The sequence below is a fragment of the Cetorhinus maximus genome, chromosome 17 (assembly GCF_964194155.1).
Source record: "Cetorhinus maximus chromosome 17, sCetMax3.hap1.1, whole genome shotgun sequence".
In the NCBI taxonomy this organism is placed as follows: Eukaryota; Metazoa; Chordata; class Chondrichthyes; order Lamniformes; family Cetorhinidae; genus Cetorhinus; species Cetorhinus maximus.
The window spans coordinates 61,908,687-61,928,523 of record NC_135895.1 but is presented as its reverse complement, the minus strand read 5'-3'; the positions used below and the strand labels follow the sequence as shown (position 1 = coordinate 61,928,523).

The following is a 19,837-nucleotide window of genomic DNA, read 5'->3' as shown; positions in this document are numbered from 1 at the left end:
CATAGTGAATCTAGACTGCAACTTTTCCTTAGTTCTGATGTCCTTTATAAAGTGGGGTGCCCGCTGTTGCATTAAGTAAACTGGACTTGCTCGTGACTTTCACAGGTTCATTGCTACTTCCATATCCTATTCGGAGGAAGAGAATTAAATACATAACTCAGTTTCTATAGGTATAACTGTACGATGTGAATAATAGAATTGGTTACATTGGTTTTGCGGGAGGCGATGGCATAGTGGTATTGTTACTGGATTAGTATTCCCAGATACCCAGGGTGATGCTCTGGGGACCTGGGTTCAAATCCCACCAAGGCAGATGGTGAAATTTGAATCCAATATTTAAAAAAAAATTTGGATGGCCACAAAACCATTCCTGATTGTCGTAAAAACCCATCTGGTTCACTAATGCCCTTGGGGAAGAAAACCTGCTGTCCTTACCTGGTCTGGCCTACATGTGACTCCAGACCCACAGCAATGTGGTCGATTCTTAAATGCCCTCTGAACAAGGGCAGTAAGGGATGGGCAATAAATGCTGGCCTAGCCAGCCCACGTCGAACGGACATATTTTTAAAAAAAAAACAAACCCTTGCCGGCTTTCTGCAACAGCAGTTTAGCTAAACCTACTCACGTAGCCCTGCACGTTTTTTTTTTCTCTTCAGATGCAGAAAGCCAAATGGCTGTAATCAGATTGAAATGTTATTTGGAGAACTTGCGTCTTTGAATGAAAGTCACCTGCAATTTTACAGATATTATGTGCCTAGGGTATTTTAATTAATTTTTAAATTGTTAAATTATTATTTTGAGCCACTTAAATGCAAATTGAAATTTTCAAAATGATGAAGGGCGATGATAAAACTAATCCAGTTGTTCTCTATAGTAATGCGTTCAAAAGTCAGGGAATATAAATTTAAAAGTTAGGAAGTTGGGGGAAAAAAGTTAGTCAGAATGTTCTTGACCCCTAGTCAGTAAACAGGTTTGTTGAAACAAAAATAAAAGCCAAATGCTGCAGATGCAGGAAATCTGAAATAAAAACAGAAAACGCTGGAAAAACTCAGCAGTTCTGACAGCAACTGTGGAGAGAGAAACAGAGTTAACATTTCAAGTCCATATGACCCTTCTTCAGAGCTAAAAAGAAGTAGGAATGTGATGAAATTTATACTGTTTAAGGGGGGTGAAGCTGGTTAGAAGGTCAGCGATAGATGGGGGCTAAGGAGAGATTGACAAAGACGTCATGGACAGAAAGACGAAGGGACCATTAATGGTAATGGTAAAGGCTAAAGAAGGTGTTGATAGTGACATAAAGGCAAGAAAGCAGAATGTGTTAATAGTGGAACAAGGGTCAGCACTCTGAAAGAGCACTATGGAACAAGTAACAAATGGCCCTTTTGGGGGTGAGGGAAAGACGCAGTTGTTGGGGAAAAAAGGATAGAAAAGGGGATAATAAAGGGGGATAAAACAATGAATGAATCAATATAAATAAAAATAAAAATGAGTAGATAAAAAAATTTAAAGAAAGTTGAATTAAAAAAGGGGTGAAGATAGAGGAGTGAATTCTTGGTCTGAAGTTGTTGAACTCAGTGTTAAGTCCGGAAAGCTGTAAAGTGCCTAATTGGAAAATGAGGTGCTGTTCCTCCAGTTTGCATTGGGCTTCATTGGAACATTGCAGCAGGCCAAGGACGGACATGTGGGCATGAGAGCAGGATGGTGTGTTGAAATGGCAAGCGACAAGAAGGTCTAGGTCATGCTTGCAGACAGACCAAAGGTGTTCCGCAAAGCAATCGCTCAGCCTGCACTTGGTCTCTCCAATGTAGAGGAGACTGCGTTGGTAGCAACAAATGCAGTAGACCAAATTGAAGGAGGTGCAAGTGAAGTGCTGCTTCACCTGAAAGGAGTGTTTCTGTCCTTGGAAGGTGAGGAGGGAGGAGGTAAAGGGACAGATGTTGCACCTTCTACAATTGCATGGGAAGGGGATGAGGTGTTGGGGGTGATGGAGGAGTGGACCAGGGTGTCCTGGAGGGAGCTGACGGGGGACTGAGGGGAAGATGTTTGGTGGTGGCATCGTGCTGGAGTTGGTGGAAATGACGGGGGATGATTTAAATGTGGAGGCTGGTGGGGTGAAAAGTGAGGACAAGGGGGACCCTTTCTTGGTTCTGGGAGGGAGGAGAAGGTGTGAGGGCAGAGGTGTGGGAAATGGGTCGGACATGGTTGAGGGCCATGTCAACCACAGTGGGTGGGAAACCTTGGTTAAGGAAGAAAGAAGACGTCAGAAGCGTCATTTTGGAAAGTCGGAACAGATGCAACATAGGCGAAGGAAATGAGAGAATGGGATGGAGTCCTTACAGGAAGCAGGGTGTGAGGAGCTGTAGTCGAGGTACTGTGGGCTTGTAATGAATATTGGTGGACACTCTCACCAGAAATGGAGACAGATGTGTCAAGAAAGGGATGGGAAGTGTCGGAGTTGGACCATGTGAAGGGTGGAAATTGGAAACAAAATTGATAAATTTTTCCAGGTCCAGACGAGAGCATGAAGCGGCACCGAAACAGTCAACTATGTATCCAGAAAAGAGTTGTGGGAGGGGGCCTGAGTAGGTCTGGAACAAGGAATGTTCCACATACCCCACAGAGAGACTGGCATAACTCGGGCCCATGCCGGTACCCATTGCCACACCTTTTGTTTGGAGGAAGTGAAACAAGTTTAAGGAGAAGTTGTTCATTGCCCAACAAATTATTCAGTGAGAGAACAAGTTCAGCCAGGCAGAGGAGAGTGGTGGTGGATGGGAATTGTTCGTGCCTCTGCTAAAGGAAGAAGCGGAGAGCCCTCAGACCATCCTGGTGCAGAATGGAGATGTAGAGGGATTGGACGTCCACTGTGAAGAGGAGGCGGTCAAGGCCAGGGATCTGGAAATTGTTGATGATATGTAGGGCATCAGAGGAATCACGGGTGTAGGTGGGAAGAGGTTGGGCAAGGGGAGAGAGAATGGAGGCAAGGTAGGAAGAACTGAGTTCCATGGGGCAAGAACAGGCTGACATGATCGGTCTACGGGGACAGTCCTGTTTGTGGATTTTGGGAAGGAGGCAGAAGCAGGCTGTCCAGGGTTGGGAGACTTGTGGTTGAAAGCTGTGGAGGGAAGATCTCCAGAGGAGTTGAGACCAGTGACAGTCCTGGAAACAATGGCTCGATGTTCTGTCGTGGGGTCATGGCCCAGAGGGAGATAGGAAGAAGTGCCTGAGCATTGGCGCTCAGCCTCGGCAAGGTAGAGGTCTGTATGCCAGACAACAACAGCACCACCCTTGTTGGCAGGTTTGATAACAAAGTCAGGGTTTGACCTGAGGGAACGGAATGCAGCAAGTTCAGAAGGAAAGAGGTTAAGAGTGGGTGAGAGGGACAGAGAAACTAAGACAGCCGATGTCACGCCGACAGCTCTCAATGCAAAGACCAAGAGCAGGTAAGAGGACAAAGGGAGGGGCCCAGGTCGAGGGAGAATACTGGAGGCAGGTGAAAGGATCAATTGAATGGGGCGAGGATTCCTGCTCAAAGTAGTAAGTATGGAGATGAAAGTGACGGAAAAAGAGTTCAGCATCATGCTGAGCCTGAAATTTATTGAGGTGAGGGGCTAAGGAGATGAAGCTAAGTCCTTTGCTGAATGCAGAATGTTGAGCTTCAGAGAGGGGAAGGTCAGAAGTGAATACATATAGCAGTGGGATTAGAAAAAAGGATGGGGTCTGAGGGACGGGAAGGGGTGGAGGGTCCTGGATGGACATTGGTATCAATAAGTTGTTGGAGCTTGTGTTCCTTAACACCTGAAAGGAAAAGAAAAAGTTTCTTGTTAAGGTGTCAGATGAGACGAAGAATAAAACGAAACTGGGGACAAGGACAGTTTTGAGATAGGATGAGTCGGTGCTGCTGGAGGGAGAGGTAGAGTGTGTTCATGTGGCTGCGCATGGCACTGACTGTGGATCTCAGGATGCAGTGAGGACAGCAGTCCGAGGAACATTGTATGTCCCGGAGATACCTGTAATCCTAGATGGATTCGAAACATGAGGGATAGAACTTCGGTTGGAATCCACATGGGGTAAGTCAGAGATGGAGACAGCCATTGAGGAAAGAAATATGGCTGTGAAAGCAATGTCAAACACCAGGAGGGAAATGGAAAGCAATGAAGGTGAACAGGGCAAAAGAGACAAACGGAAATCATGTCAGAGCGAAGAGCAGTACTACTTCAAAGCAGGCATTCCTGGAAGAGAAGTGGCGATAAATTAAACACTAAGTTAAAAGCAAAATACTGCAGTTCTTGAAATCTGAAATAAAAACAGAAAAACTCAGGTCTGACAATATCTTTGGGGAGAGAAACGGGTGTTAAATGACCAATTAAAGAATAGGTGCTCAGAGGTAGTAATTTTAGGATTACTCTGGTGCCACATGCTAGGGGATAAGATCTATTAAGATAAGGGAGATGACTATGTTGGTAGGAAGAGAAGGATTCAGTTTCCTGTGACATTGAAGCCAGTTTTGGGGCAAGGCTTGTATAAGATGTATGGGACAGGACTGGAAAGGGTTCCATGCTGGGGTAATAATTAGTATCATGGAGGATGGTTTAAACTAATACAAGGGGGAGGAGAAAAGCAAAATGGAGAAGCTGTGTAGAAAAGGAAAATGAAATAAAGAGCAGTTTAAAGGGAGGAAGATTTAAATGAGTAAGATGGCCAAAAAATAGCTGTCTAAGCAATTATTGTGTTAAATTTAATATCAGAGTGGTGCAATATAGTAGTTATAATGGAGACATTGAATTTAGGCAGATGTGGGAATTTAGCATTTCTGGTTATGAAAAAGTTATCAAAAGAGCACCATTCCAATTAAAGAAAAATAAACAAAAATGGATGACATGAAATATTGGACCTGATGGAGCACAGAAGGATGGTAAAGCAAATAGATCAACAGAAATGTCAGGAATTGGATAAAAGGATCAAACAAAAATGTGTTGAAGAGAAGGAAAAATGGTTGAACAAAAAATGTGAAGGAATAAAAAAATGTAAAAACAAACGCGAGAGCAATGCCTAAAGACATTAGGGAAGTCGCAGGAAAAGTTGGTTGTACATCTGGCGGATGCATCAAAGGGAAATGTGGGGAAGTTATCATGGATAAGGACCAAATGCTTGCAAGATGGATCGAATACATAGGAGACTTACTGACGACAAAGACAAGCAAAAAAAGCCAACAATTAAGAAAAACATAAGTGGTCCAAAGATCATGAAAGACAAAGTAAGAATAACAATAAATAAGATGAAAAAAAATGAAGCCAAAGGCCCAGATAAAATAGTCACCGAACAAATTTAGAACAGTTTAGAAGACTTTTTGACTCTCTAATAAAGTTTACACGCATGAGAAATCCCAGGCTTAAATAAATCGATATTTGTTGCGCTCCCTTTAAAAAAAAACCCAGAGCAATTGAATGTGAGCTCCATCACACTGAGTTACATTACTTCTTTTGAGTACTGATGAATAGGGCCAGGAGCAAGATAAAGTCTCAAATTTCAGATCTTCAGTGTGGTTTTGTATAAGATAGAGGAACAAGAAATGCTATCTTTATGGTACACATGCTATCAGAAAAAACCATAGAGGTGAAAAAAGATGTTTGTTTTATTGATTATAGTAAGGCAAGGTAGACAAATTTTGTTACCTAGGAAGTAAGTAACAACCTTCCATTGAATGGAAAGTGTGACCAAGAAATAAGATGAATGCCAAAGATACATTTCAAAAAATGAAGATTGTGATCAACTCAAAATTAATATGAAAACAAAGCTGAGAATCCTGGAATGCTACATCACACCAATTTTGACATGTGGAAGCGAGTGTTGGGCAATTAGTGAAGCAATGCAGAGAAGAGTTGAGGCTGAAGAATTGTGGTTTTTGAGGCTAATAATGAATCTATTTTGGACAAGTCACACTACCAATGAAGAGGTGCTAGTAAGATCTGAGATCGAAAGAACTTTGCTGACCAAGATCAGGAAGAGACTGTTGGAATTTCTTGGGCATGTAATAAATCATGATTTAGAAAGTCTGATGGGAAAGATCAATGCTAAAAGAGGTAAAGGTAGACAAAGAACGATCTTTCTAAGAGCCTCTCAAACTGGATGAATGTACAACCAATGAAGAGTAACATGGAAGCCCATGGATGCCAGTGCTCTCTCGGGGCATGGTACCTGGAGAGAAGGTTATAACATTCTCAGAAAACTTGGATGGGGGCGTGGAAAGATTGGGAAAAGTGAGGTAGTAGAATGATTTATTTATTCCAATATAGTACTGAAATGTGTGAATATTCTGGATTGAGTTAAATCGGAATCCTTAGGGGTAGAATTAAGAAATAGGAAGGGAAATTGAAAAATTCTCTAATGGAGGCCATGAAACAATGGATGATATTTAGACGAGGTGGGATCTTTAATGTGTATGGGGATGGAGTAAGAATAATGTGCAGATAGTTCAAGAACAACAGAGCAACAATACTGGATGATTTCAACTATCCCCAAAATTTAATACTGGTAGTCAAAGTGGGTAGTACCTTTTAGGGGGGCATTCAAGAATAAATTGGCATGTTCCTAGCCTCAGTAACACATCATTAGTTAGTTTTACTTCTGAGAAATAAACTGGATGAATAAGGGATGAAATCTGAATAACTGAGTAATTGTCACTAATAGCTAGGTTCAGTTTGAAAATAGAAAAGGATAAGAGTGATGAACTCAAAAGGCAAAGCTTAATAAAACAAGATGAAATCTGGTTCACAATAATTGAACTGGAAAAGGACTGGGTATAGGGAGTACCCTATTAAAATATATAAGCGACATAGAAATAGGATGGTTGACAAACAGAAGGGCTGTAACAAACTCTGGGACATAGGTTAATGCAATGGACGGACAGGTGGCAGATGCCACTTAGTGCTAAGAATGAGTTTCATTTTGGGAAGAAAAATTAATTCTGAAGGATATGGGGAAGTATACAGGCCTACATTTTGAAATACACAATTGCTTGAAAGTGCATGTGCAGGTAGGCAAACTAGTAAAAAGGTCAACAGAATTTTGTTTAAAGACAGGGGCATAGAGTATATATGCTAAAAAGTATTGTCTGCAAGTTGATGGTTAGACCACCTTTAAGAGTGCCATATGTAGTTTTGGACACCCTTCTTATAGAAAGCACAGCAAAGCTAAAGCAAAATACTGAAATGCTGAAAATCAAATAAAAACAAAGCTGCAGATACTGAGCAAGCCAGGCATCATTTGTGAAGAGAGAAACATAATTATTGTTTCAGATTGGCAACCTTTTGTCAGAATTGGGAAAAGTTATACATATTACAGGTTTTAAGCAAGTACAGATACTGGGACTAGGGAGGGGTAAAGAACGAAAGGAAAGGTCTGTGATAGAGGGGAAGGCAAGAATTATTAAATGATTCTCCTTTTTGTCACTTGATCGTTTCTGCCTTCTACCTTATCATGAACTTTCCCTTTTGTTCTTTCCTCCCTGACTCTTAAAATCTGTTGCGTCTCTAACTTCTTCCAGTTCTGATGGAAGGTCATCGATCTGAAACATTGGGCAGTGTTTTACGTTTGGCGTGTGGGCACGCGCCCAACACACCATAACATAATATGACATGCGATGACGTCGGGCATGTGTCCTGATATCATCACGCTGTCTCGCGATATTTCGTTTGGCGGGCACGCACCAGAGTCGGCTGCACGCCCACAATAATTGAAAGGCCTATTAAGGCCATTAACGAACTAATTAACTTCAAATTTATGCTGCCCGCCCAACCTAACGGCTGGCAGGCAGGCAAAAAGGCCAAGCGGCCTTTACGTTTTTTAGGAAACCTCATCCACGAGCGGGATGAGGTTTCCTAAAGCTATTACAAATTAAATAAAAACTTTCTTTGAAAAATAAAAACATGTCCCATATCATGTGACACAGAGACATGAGGGGACATGTTTCATTAAATTTTTAATGTATGTATTTTTTTAAAAAGTGCTTCAATCTCACCGGTGCAGCTCCATGCCTCGGAGATTGAAGCCCTCTTTCGCGCACATGCGCAAAAGAGCACTGGACCCGGCTCTCCCTCCTCCCCCAGCCCGCACGGTCGCACTACCGCTCATGACCCACGCTTGGCCTGCCCATGTGAAATCGCAGGGTGGAGCCGATCGCGGGCGTCGGTCGGCTCCGCGACCGCTCCTGCCGAGTGCCGAGCCTGCCCGACCAATGTAAAATCCTGGCTATTAATTCTGTTTCCCCCTCAACGGATCGTATCCAATCTGAGCATTTCCGACATTTTCTGTTTTTATTTCAGACATCTTCGCCAAGTTGAGTGTAAATTTGCCAAGTTAGTTCTAAGAATGCAAAACCATAGTTATGACATATTGGGATTAGTTCCATTGGAGCAAAGAAGGCTGAGGTCAGGTTTAATGGATTTTCAAAATTATCAAGAGTTTCGATGGCATGAATATGGAAATTTTATTTCCTGGCGAGGGGATCTGTAATAGTCTATGTAAAATCATCACTTAAAAATGAGATTGATTAGGAGAAATTTGTTTATGCAGAATTTGTTCAAGCATGGTCATAGGAGTAGTTGAGACCAAGATCATTGTCTTTTTGAGAAACAGGCAAGGCTATGGGAAGAGAATAGGCCAGTGGGATTGGTTTTAGATAGCTCATGCAAAGAGTTCAGATCTTTGGTTCTGGGGAACTGAAAGTGAGTGAATGGAGAGGTGTTCCCAACAGAAAGTAAAGGGACTCTCATTATACCCACTACTGTTTGGAGTAGAGGATAATTTTAGAAAACCATGCCATTTTACAACTGTCATTGTATATAAGCTTGTGCTGTTCACTAACTAGCTTTATTTTTAAAAAAATTATTTTGAAATCTGAGCTCAGCTTGAACATGGTTTGTTATTCTTAATTTATTGATGTACCATCTCCTGAAATGGCTTGGAGATGAAGTGCAGTGGACATTAGGAATCAATGATCGAGTCCTTAGAGGTGTGGGACATCTACGGGACAGAAAATAGGACTGCACCTTCTGGTTCTTTGCAGAGAGCGGAGTGCAGTAAGACTGTTGCAACATAGAACATTGAAGTACATCACATTTCCAGTCAAAAGAAGTGACTGGGTAATGATAAGGAATGGAAACACTAGCTTTCTTTCCTTGCCTACCTGACTCTTTCTTGTCCAGAGCTGAAACCAACAGTAGTACTACTGAGTTAATTCAATTGAGACTAGACATTTAACTTGGGACTTTACTGTTCTGCATGGTTAATTTTCTTGCTGGAGAAATGTGTTGTGCCATTGAGAATATTCTAGTTTTCTGTGGAAGAAGTTCAGTGATTGTCAGAGCAGTGACTATTTTAATAGAATTAGAAAATGCTTGAAATAGTCAGCAGGTGTGGAGAGAAGCAGCTAATGTAACTTTTTCTCTCCCCATACATGCTGCCAAACCTATTCTGTTTTCATTTAAGAGTTCTAACACAGTGATTTGTTTTTGTTTTACTATTAATAGAAGCAATTTTCAAGATGAGCTTTTTCAAACAAGATCTGAAATTAAATTGTTCATTATTTTCCTTAAGTCTCCAGTGACTGGCCAGAAACGTGCATCTTCCTACCTCCTGCCTTCCCCTGAAGTGAGTCCAGATGGCGGCTATGTTGGGCAGCACTCACAGGGCCTCGGTGGCCATTATGCTGATTCATATTACAAGAAAAAGAGGATATTTTGACTTTTTTGCTGTGTTATTTTTGCTGCTGTTTCTTTTTGCCTAATGCTGGATAGTTCTTCTAAATGTGAAACTGCCTGTGTCAATATATTTTGTTTAGAAAAAATTATTTTTAAAAAAACATAAGTTTTAATGGTCTCCTTAAATTTTTATGTTGAACAGAACTTTTTTAATCTCGACTCCCTCTGCCCCCCCCCTCCCCTCCGCCACCACACCCAAACCAGGTTTAAAGAATACACATTACCATGCATTTTGGTTCATGCCTGCTACAGGCAGTCTTGACCTCATTGTTTTGAAGGCAGCTGCACAATCTGGTTTCAAATTTTTATGGTTAATGCAGAGCGGGACCAGTTTTAACTTCTCTCAATCAGTCTTCATTGAATGTAAGAAGATTTGTAGAGCTTTCAGCTTAATCACTTGAATATTTCACTCTAGAATGTATTAAGAGTTTGGTAGGAGGGAAGGAAGGGCCATGGAAAATAGGTGTGAATTTCTTTCCCTCCCTCCCAACTGTTTTTCTCTGTTCAATCATTTCACATCAGGTACACCTCTATCGTTTAGTTATTGAATTGCACTTTTCAGATTTCAGTTTGCATATGTGCAATGTTTTTAATGTACATGAAAATGAGCTTTTACCATGAACACTTATTCTCTGACTGCACTAACTGACTTATATATTTGATGTAGTTGTCTTCAGTATATTTACACTATGCAGTACAGCCTGCTCCCACTGACCAAAGCAAAGATGTTAGATTTTTTTGTGTACTATATCATATAGCACTTAAAATGCAGAAGTACTTTCTCCCTTTTAGTGAAGTGTTCTTTTCTGGCTGCTTTGAAGGTTATTGCTGGGTCCTTGTTTTATTGATGGGATGATTACTCTTTGAAGTAATTTTTAATACTGATATATATGTATTTGTGTTTTTGAATTAATACTGGTAAGTGAACTAGAATTGTTTGGGGACTGTGGCAGTATAGTCCCAGTAAAAATGTCGCTGCCTTTGACTAGGGAAAAGCAGGAGTACATTTCACTACACTTGAATCATAAACTGTGGTTTATTTTCTTGTTTTTTTGATTAGTAAACAAAGTAAACGTCTTAAAAGAATCACTTTTTTCTGTTTTTCTTTGTCATTTTTAGGAAGAATTTTTTTCACTAGATGAATTTTTTGGTAGTTTTAAATTGAAAACTGGCACTGGCTTAAGATACCTAAGGCATTAACCTTCATATTCTGCAACATAAATGGGGCAGCACTTGCGTCCCGGAAGGCATCATGACCTCGCTTACAGGGTAGGTTTCCAAGGGGCATTTGGGAGACAAACAGAAATGGTTGCATTCAGAAGTTCTTGCTGCTACCCCTTATCATTTTGTTCTGCCTATGGTCAAAGTTAAGCCTATTGGTACAGCCCAGAAATGTTTGTTTTTATTTTTACATTGCTGCCTTAAATGTTCCTCATCTTATGTCAGAGAAGGTGGTTCGGCAGCGAGTTGGGAAGTTGTGGATTTAATACTTTAAAGGTCTACTTATTGGTAGACTCAGTGGAGGCAGTTTTATGATAGAAATATCCATGAGTCTCCCTCCTGCAAAGACAAAGCTTTTTGCTTGGGGACTGAGGGGAAAAGTACTCAATAGCAGTAGCTTCAGTGTTTGCTTTCTTCCTTATAAAAGGGCTGAATATAATCTGAAGGTGCCTTAAGCTACCATTAATATTGACATAGGGCTGATGAATGGTCTCCTCATGAGTTAATACTCCAAATTTAGTGTTCCTGCATAGTGGTTTTTGCGATGTAGTGAAGCTAAAGTAACCAACTCTGGAATAGAACCCCATACAATTGAGGGGAATGGTGAAAGACTATCCAAGTGGAGCAGTCTTGCATCACATGGGTAATGATGCTACAAAGAGTATATCTTCCAGTAGAATGACCAATTAGTTTTAAAGGTGCTCCTTAAGACCTTGGCATTTTCCACATTGAAATAAGCTCTGCACAAGTTTGTGGAGTACATTTGTTTTTGCCGATGCTCCTAAAACATTTAAAATGTAATAATTGGGTGTGAGGTTCTGTGCGTGCAGATAGACATGGACAGAGTGCTGTCCAAGCTGAGACAATTAATCAGGCAATATTAACGACATCATATTTGGCACCTGTACTGTAGCTGCTGATTCAATGTTCTTGTTTGTGTCTGTGCTGATTCAGCTGTCTTGGAGCACAATTTGCAATGCCAGTGGGAGAACAAGAGCTATGCTTCAGAGTAAAGGGTGTAGGAAATCGATCCTAGTTTGCCCAGCATCTTCTAAAGCGGTGTTTAACAACTTTCAAAAGGTCCTTCTGGTCACAGTTGCAGCAATACTTATTGCCTAAGGAAATTTATACTATATAGCTCTATCCCATTTTTGTAATATTTTAAAGTTTTCTTTGTAGGCCTGCTAGACCCAGTAGCTTCCTCCAGTTCTCCTTAGTTGGTGAGTTCATCACCTGTGACTCATATGTATACACCCGCTAATCTACAATTCACAACCCAACCTAGGCCATTGTTAGCTCTTTTTGATAAAAATCTATTGAGCAAAATAATTGTAAAGAGCAGCTTCAGGTAATGATTGGAACAGAGATTACTGTCAATAGACAAATGAACATGGGTTGATGGATGATCTGCAGGTGGAATTTTATCAGTGCAATGGATATTGGATGGGCAGCAGGAGGGCTAGCAAATGGCAGTAGATGTGTTGAGAGGGAAGGCGCTGTGTTTATTGTTAGTGGATATTACTGGAGGAGGCTGGGCTGGTGGGTGGAGGCTGCGCTTAAAGGTGTTGGGAAAGCAATGAAGTCTGCTGTACAGTAATTAACGGCAATTTTACCAGCTTTTTAGAATTTTAAGGGGCACGGGGAACTAAGGAGCTTCAGAGCCTCGCCAGTTATAAGGAATTGGAAGCACGGCAGAAGGTCAGTCTTGACTGCAGTTGGCAGCCATTGAGAGGTGAAGGATGGTGATCAGTAATCAGCAACAGTAGCAATCTCAAAGCTAGCCAAACTTGGTGAGGACAGCGAAAGCATTCTGGTTGTGTCCGCTCTCTGGTTTGCCGCATACAGAGTAAGGGAAGATGGGAGGCCTTGATGTTCGTGCAGCAATTTGCAATGGGGCTCATTCACTCAGGCTTTGTGCCAGAGCATCAGAGGGAGAGGGCTGCAGCACCCAGAGAGGCATCAGGCTCATGAGGCTGGAGGGGGCATGAACAAGGAGAGCAGAGATAGGCACACAACCAACCTCTTGTGCACAGATAACGCTACCCACCAGAGAGGGTCTACTGTGAGGTTAAGCTTCTTGTAAACGTCAGCAGTAGTGTTGCTGAAGACTGCCTCCATGGAGAGGGCAGTCACAGCTATGTGTCATGATGCAGGAGCAGAATCCATAGGAAGTGATGGGCACCCATTGCCTGTAATGGTGAACCTCACCATGGTGCTGTATTTCAACACTACAGGATCATTCCAGGGGTCTTCTGGAGATATGTGGGATCTCTGCAGCTCATTATTACACGAAGATGGTCGTCAATGCCATCTTCAAGAGGACCAACCAATACTTTCATTTCTCACTGATCTGGACAGTCGAGCAGAAAGGGCTGTAGAACCTACTGCCAGCTGCTTTTTCCTTTTGCTATTCCCTCTTTTGAGAGGTACTTGGCATTTCTTGATGCTTTCACATTAGAGTTGTTAACCCTCCAGGATTGTCTTGGCATCTCCAGGAGTTAAAGACTAACCTCCAGGACTCTGGTGCAGCCAATCCACCCAGGAGAAGTCAAGTGGGGACAGTAAGAGGATAGAACCAGAGGTGCTGCTACAAGGTCGATTTTGAAGTAGATTTTGCAGATGCGGAGAGAAATAGCAAGATTGAATGGTGATACGAAAAGAATTTGATGTAAGGTTGGTTGAATTGAAAGAAGGTAGAACTGGAGAAATATAGCAGGCCACAGAGAGATTAGTTACTGAGCATAAAGATATTGACATGAATATACATGTTCATGAAGCCAATGGAGATTAACAAAATCAAGATTCAAAACTGAGAACATCAAGATCAGAATTGCCGAGAAGTTGAAGTTATAGGAGGAAACTGGAGCCTGGCGTTGCACAAGCCAAGCTTGGATGTGGCTAAAGTGTAAGATGGTTGTGTTTTTGCAATTGGATGAGGTAAGGATGGTGACAAGATAGAGGTGAATGCAGGCAATCTTGGTGATTAGAATGTTATCTTGACATCTGCCGGAGTGAACAATAAGGGGTTTGTAGTGTGGGAACCAAGCAGGATGGCTTTGATTGTGTCTGTATTAGATTGGTAGATGGACTTCTACAACTTGAATATGTCCAACTAATGCAGAACAACAATTAATAAAGCTAATAGAATGTTGAATGACATAGGAAGTCATAAACTATAGTACTCTGGTCAGATCATGTTTGAATACTGTGTCAATTTCTACTTGCTTAAAAACAAGAGAAGACATTTCTGCACAAAAAAATGTCAACCTGATCTTGCTGGAGTTAGGGTTTGAGTTGTGAGTAAAGACTAGACAGACTTAGACTTCAGTCTTGATGCAAGTTATCCAGGAGGTGAGCATGGAAGTATACAAGCAAGTGTAAACAGTTTTGAAAAAGTACATTCAGACACTTATTTTGCTAAATTGGGTGGGCCATCCACCATTGGCAGTGGGTGTGGCATAGTCACGCCAACCTCAATCGACCGTCCAAAGTCCTTCACACTAACACCTAAAATTGGGAGAGCTGTGCAATAGACTTCAAGAAACAGGCTGAAACAATCTTACACTCGCAATGATGATATACTGGGGCATATCTGGTCCCACTGGCTGGAGAGACCCACCAGAGATGGAGACACAATAGTATACAGTCAGGAGGCAGTGGTCCTGGGAGTCCTCATCATTGTACCTGGACTCTATGAAGTCTTGTGGCATCAGGTCAAACTTGGGTAAGGAAAACTCCAGCTGACTGCTACCTACTGCTTCTCCTCAATTCATGACTCAGACACGTGGACCCTGGGTGAGAGATTTCAATGTCCATCACCAAGAATAGCACAATAACAGTACACCTGACTAAGGTGGCCAGCCGTGAGCCAGGCTGGCAGTTGGTGAGAATCAAATAAGGCAAGAACCTAGTTGACCTTGTTCTCACCAAGCTAAAGCTGCAGATGTCCATGACAGTAGTGGTAAGAGTGACTGCCACATAGAACTTTGTCACCACAAAGATTGTTCTCATGGAGAACATCATGCATTGTGCTGTGGCACTAACCACTGTTGGCCAGTAGCGGCAACAGAACTGTATTCCATCACAATCTGCAACCTCATTGCTTGGTGTATACTTCGCTCTACTATTACCATCAAGTCACTGGACAAGCCTTTGTTCAATGAAGAGTGTAAGAGAGAATGCCAGGAGCAGCACCATTTATACTGAGGAGCCAAACTGCTAAAGTTACAACACAATTACACGAATGCTAAATAATAGATGCAGCATGGTACAGACAGAGCTAAGTGATCCCACAACCAATGGATCAGATCAAAGCTCTGCAGTCCTATAACATCCAGTTGTAAATGATGGCCAATAACTAACTGGAGGAGGTAGATCTACAACTACCCTCATCCTAAATGATGAAGTCCGGTATGTCAGTGCAAACGAGGCTGAAACATTGCCACCATCTTCAGCCAGAAAAACCGAGATGATGATCCATCTTGGCCTCTTCCTGAGATCCCTGCCATCACAGATGCCAGTCTTCAGCCAATTTGATTCACTCCATGTGATATCAAGAAACAGCTGAGCGCACTGGATAAAACAGAAACTATTGACTCTGACAACATCCCAGCTATAATAATGATAGCCTGTGCTCCAGAAGTATCTGACCAAGCTGTTTCAGTACATCTATAAACAGCATCGACCCAACAAAGTGGAAAATTGCCCAGTTATGTTCTGTTCACAAGCAGCAGTATAAATCTAAACTAGCCAATTAATGTATCGTCTGAATACTCTCAATCATCAGTAGAATGAGGGAATTCTTGAAGAGAAAGCAAGACTGGCTTAAGCCATGTCTGAATATTGAGAGTCATAGCAACAATGCCCAAGTTTGTTGTCTGTCTTAGTATTTCAAATTGGGAAGATGACATTTTAGGAAATACCAATGGTGTGGATTAAAATTTTATCTCTGGCTCTCCCCTCCATATGAGTTGAATAGACATCCCATGACTGATCTGTTCTCAGTTTTCCAGTACTTGAAGTTGCTTGTATTCCTATAGCTGACAAATTAAATACTTTGACTTATTGCACCAGATGATGTAAACATTAAGGTTCCTTGCAAATGGTCAAGTGCTATACAGCCAGAAATGTTTTGGAATGTAATTTAAGGGTAGACTGATGTATAATATTTGCAACTATACTTTTCTGTAGAGATTATCAATCAGTTTATGCTAATATTTCTGCTTTTAAAAATTAATTTTGATTTTTTTTTAACATCTAAGAATCTTACACAGTCTCCAATATAGCCCTATGTATTTGTTTTATGCTGTACACTAATAAATATTGGAATTAAGCATTAAATTATCTATCCAATTAAGAATTTTCTGTTCTTGATGCACATGTCCCCATGTTTGGTTAGCTGCCTTTCTGTCAGGATCCCTGACCACTGAATTCCATCTAATGTTGGTATCCATTCTACATAAACAACTGTTGTGCCTAATTTGCTTAAACTGATTGTTTCAATACAGAAACAGAAACCTAATTTGCTTGCTTGTCAGAAATGATATTACCACCAGGTTATTTAATAAGCTAGTTGCATTGGTCAATCCAGACAGGTTTAACTCTCACCCTAATGTATTTCATTTTTTGCACAACTGATTTTCACATTGGTATAGTTGAGGATTGCATTGGAGTAGTGCAGTTCCAGTCAGGATCCACTTAAACTGAACTTGTGTCCCCAAGGCAAATATGTCCATTTGCAGTGTCCACGTGAACCACTCCCACGCTCCCAGCTGTATAGTTATAGTGCAATTTGCTTGAATATGAAGCATTTTGGCAGCTCAGAACTGCCTGTCATCTTACCATATTTTGGAAATCATTTCTGTCTAGAAATCCATCCAATTTTCTTATATGCATAGTCTGTTCAAGGCATCTTTTGTTGTAATTACCTCCATAACTGTTAATTATTTGAATAAGTGAGTACCCTTATAACCACTACAAAACATGCAACAACAATTACCATTGTACCTCAAGAATACCAATTAGCCTAACACTTCAGTACTCATACACCAAAAGTAAAATATTATGGATGCTGGAAATCCAGTATTTTTGTTCTTACTTCAGCGCTCCTGTTGTGACAATGCCAGGGGATGGAAGGACGGGTGTCATCTTTAAACATTGTCTTTAAAGTTGCATTGAGGCTAAAATTTCCTGTTGCCTCAGGAACCTGCTCACCATCCTTAATTGGACAGCAATGCACAGGGGGCCTGTCAATTGGGTACCTCCCAGAAGATTCCAACTGTTGATGCCCAGTAATTTTTCAAAGGGCATAAGATTTCACCCAGTGAGTCAGGACACTGTCACCTAACTGTAATGGCTGATGATTGCTTGAAGTGCGTATGAAAGATTACAATATAGTGAGTGGGTACCTCAGGTGTAATGCCTACCACTCACTAATTTTCTTCTTGGGCAAGGTACAGACCAGCAATTGAAAGATCAACAGCAAAAAGGCAAAGATCTGTTTGTTCACACTAAGAAAGATGCTTTTTAAGAATTTTTATTCATTTATTTGAGTACAATTAAAAGTATTAAATTTATATTACAAAAATATTAAACAAATGTGGGTACTATGTAGGATTGGGATAAATTAATGCAGTTCAGGATTTCCTGACTAATCAATTCCCTTGATCCATTTAAAGGTGCTGCTGGTTCCCTGAATTTTAAGAGAAAAAGCATTTAATGAAGATGTACACACATTGTCATATTTAGATGTGTGGGGATATCTACGCAGAGCAATTATGCTAAATAAAATTTTCCATAGTCATTTAACAAAAGCAACCATTAGCAAACAGTGTTTAAAGTTGTACTGACGGTAAAAATTCCACTTTGTGTTTAAACCTAATTTAAAATAACTAGGTTAGTGAGTGTAAAAGAAATTTCATGTATTATACCCTTGATGTAATACTGCATAACACAACCAAGAAATTCCTAGGTTCTATCAATAACTGTGCTGAGCTGGCTGTTTTCAGTGGTGTTTGCTACAATTGATCCTGAGTTTGTTTGCTAGGGTTCTTGCACATGACCGCTATTCCAGTAACCACCTTCCCTGTGTTTGCACATCAGGTGAAGGCAGAATTGTACTGTATACTAACCAGATAACCAAATAAAAAATGACCATTTGCATAAAGTGTTTGAGGCTGCTGACAGTAACTGACCCTAATCTCTTGAATATGCTCACTTAGAAATGAGAAGAAAATTAGTGAGAAAGAAAATCTTGTGACGTAACAAAGCTTACTGCCACAAATACTCAGCCATCTTAGTACCTGAAATGAGGAATACAACCAGCAGACAGATGAATATAACAGCCCAACTGGTGTACTAATTGGATGATGTTTACCACTGATCCCTAGAATAAATGATTCCCATATTATTTGCAGGAAATTCATACTCTTGAGTATGGACCTACTAAATGAGACTTGAATTCCTGAAGCCTATTCCCTCTCTATTTAAAAACTACATATATATGTTTCCATATTTTCTCAGCAACAAGACCCACATCTGCACTGAGAAAATTATGCCCACCCTCTTAAGTTTATAAGAAAATAAAAATCCAGTAGGTATATACAAAATTAATGGCAATATTTTTTATCTAACTGATAATTATTGCCAGAGAAATCCAGAGTTTAAACGGCAATGTTAAAGAACTAACTTTTGTGTTAAAATTTCATCTAAGAATATAAACTTAATAATAAATTTGAATAAAGATTGCTACATATCGGAATTGTGCCTTTTATAAATTTCCACTAAAAATAGGACATTGATTGATGTACTTCTACATTATTATTTCTGTATAAATGGACACCTTTTTGAAGACATTCACTGGTTTGCATTGGTCAAATTCAGTATTTCTCAAGCATCCCATTGCTTATTAAATTCACAAGCTCTGTAGCAAAGACTCAAATACATTCACGAGGTTTTCAAAAGTGGTTCTGTTGCTTGGACTGTGTTCCCAACATTTCTTCATGTGATAGTAAACCTGAAAATGAGCAAAATAACAGTGGAGATTTAAAAATTGTTTGAGTGGGAGCTGACTGTCACCTTCCACTTGGCTCAATGGTAGCACTTTCTCTGGTGAGTCAATGGAGGACTTGAGCACAATAATCTTGGCTGACATTTCAATGCAGTAGTGAGAGAACAATGCACTGTCAGAGATGCTGTCTTTCAGTTGAGGCATTAAATGGACATACGATCCCAGAATTCTATGTGGAGAAGATTAAGGGAGTTCTCCTGGTGTCCACCAGTACTTATCTTTCAACCAATGCTGCCAGGAACAGATTAGTTGGTCATTTACTTTGTTGCCCCTTTGTGGGAACATGCTGTACATCAACTGGTTGTTGTTTGTCAACAACAGCTCAAGAATACTTCACTGGTTGTGAAATAGAATGGTTGTGAAGTACTACAGGGTGTACTGAAGTTGTGAAAGATGCTATATAAATTCAATTCTTTATTTTTAAGTGTAGTCTGCCTACAAATTGTACTTTTCACTGGCTCCTGGTTTCAACCCAGACTATTAAAATAAGGAAATGGCATTGGGGCCCACCAGTTTATTTCTTTTTAAAAGGTTAACTACGCTAGTACACCGTTTTGTCAATTTCCTCAATCTTTTCTCTTGCCAGAAGTGTATCTAGTTGTATCGAGCTGATTTATATTGTCTATTTCAATGGCCAGCATTGGCCCTTATTCTAAAATTGCTCCACTTCAATTTATAATCCTACTGTTCCAAATTGTTATTGGTGTCTTTATAGTATATTAACCCTTCCTCACAGGAATGATTCTCCTCTCTTCCTTTTAATCTTCCACGGAGTCATGAATGTGTT

General features: G+C 40.6%; 2 protein-coding genes across 6 annotated transcripts in view; one reads left to right on the top strand and one right to left on the bottom strand.

The window, feature by feature from the left end:
- raver2 (ribonucleoprotein, PTB-binding 2) overlaps positions 1 to 10,847 on the top strand; it is an 87,301-nt gene extending 76,454 nt beyond the window's left edge. For both annotated transcript variants that reach the window (XM_078561307.1, XM_078561306.1), the window contains exon 16: positions 9,598 to 10,847. In XM_078561307.1, coding sequence (XP_078417433.1) covers positions 9,598 to 9,744 — 147 coding nt within the window. In that variant the 3' untranslated portion in view covers positions 9,745 to 10,847. The remainder of the gene's footprint in view (positions 1 to 9,597) is intronic.
- A 6,654-nt stretch (positions 10,848 to 17,501) lies between these two features.
- Positions 17,502 to 19,837, bottom strand: part of jak1 (Janus kinase 1) — a 177,723-nt gene continuing 175,387 nt past the window's right edge. For all 4 annotated transcript variants that reach the window (XM_078561303.1, XM_078561305.1, XM_078561304.1 and 1 more), the window contains one exon: positions 17,502 to 18,996. In XM_078561303.1, coding sequence (XP_078417429.1) covers positions 18,895 to 18,996 — 102 coding nt within the window. In that variant the 3' untranslated portion in view covers positions 17,502 to 18,894. The remainder of the gene's footprint in view (positions 18,997 to 19,837) is intronic.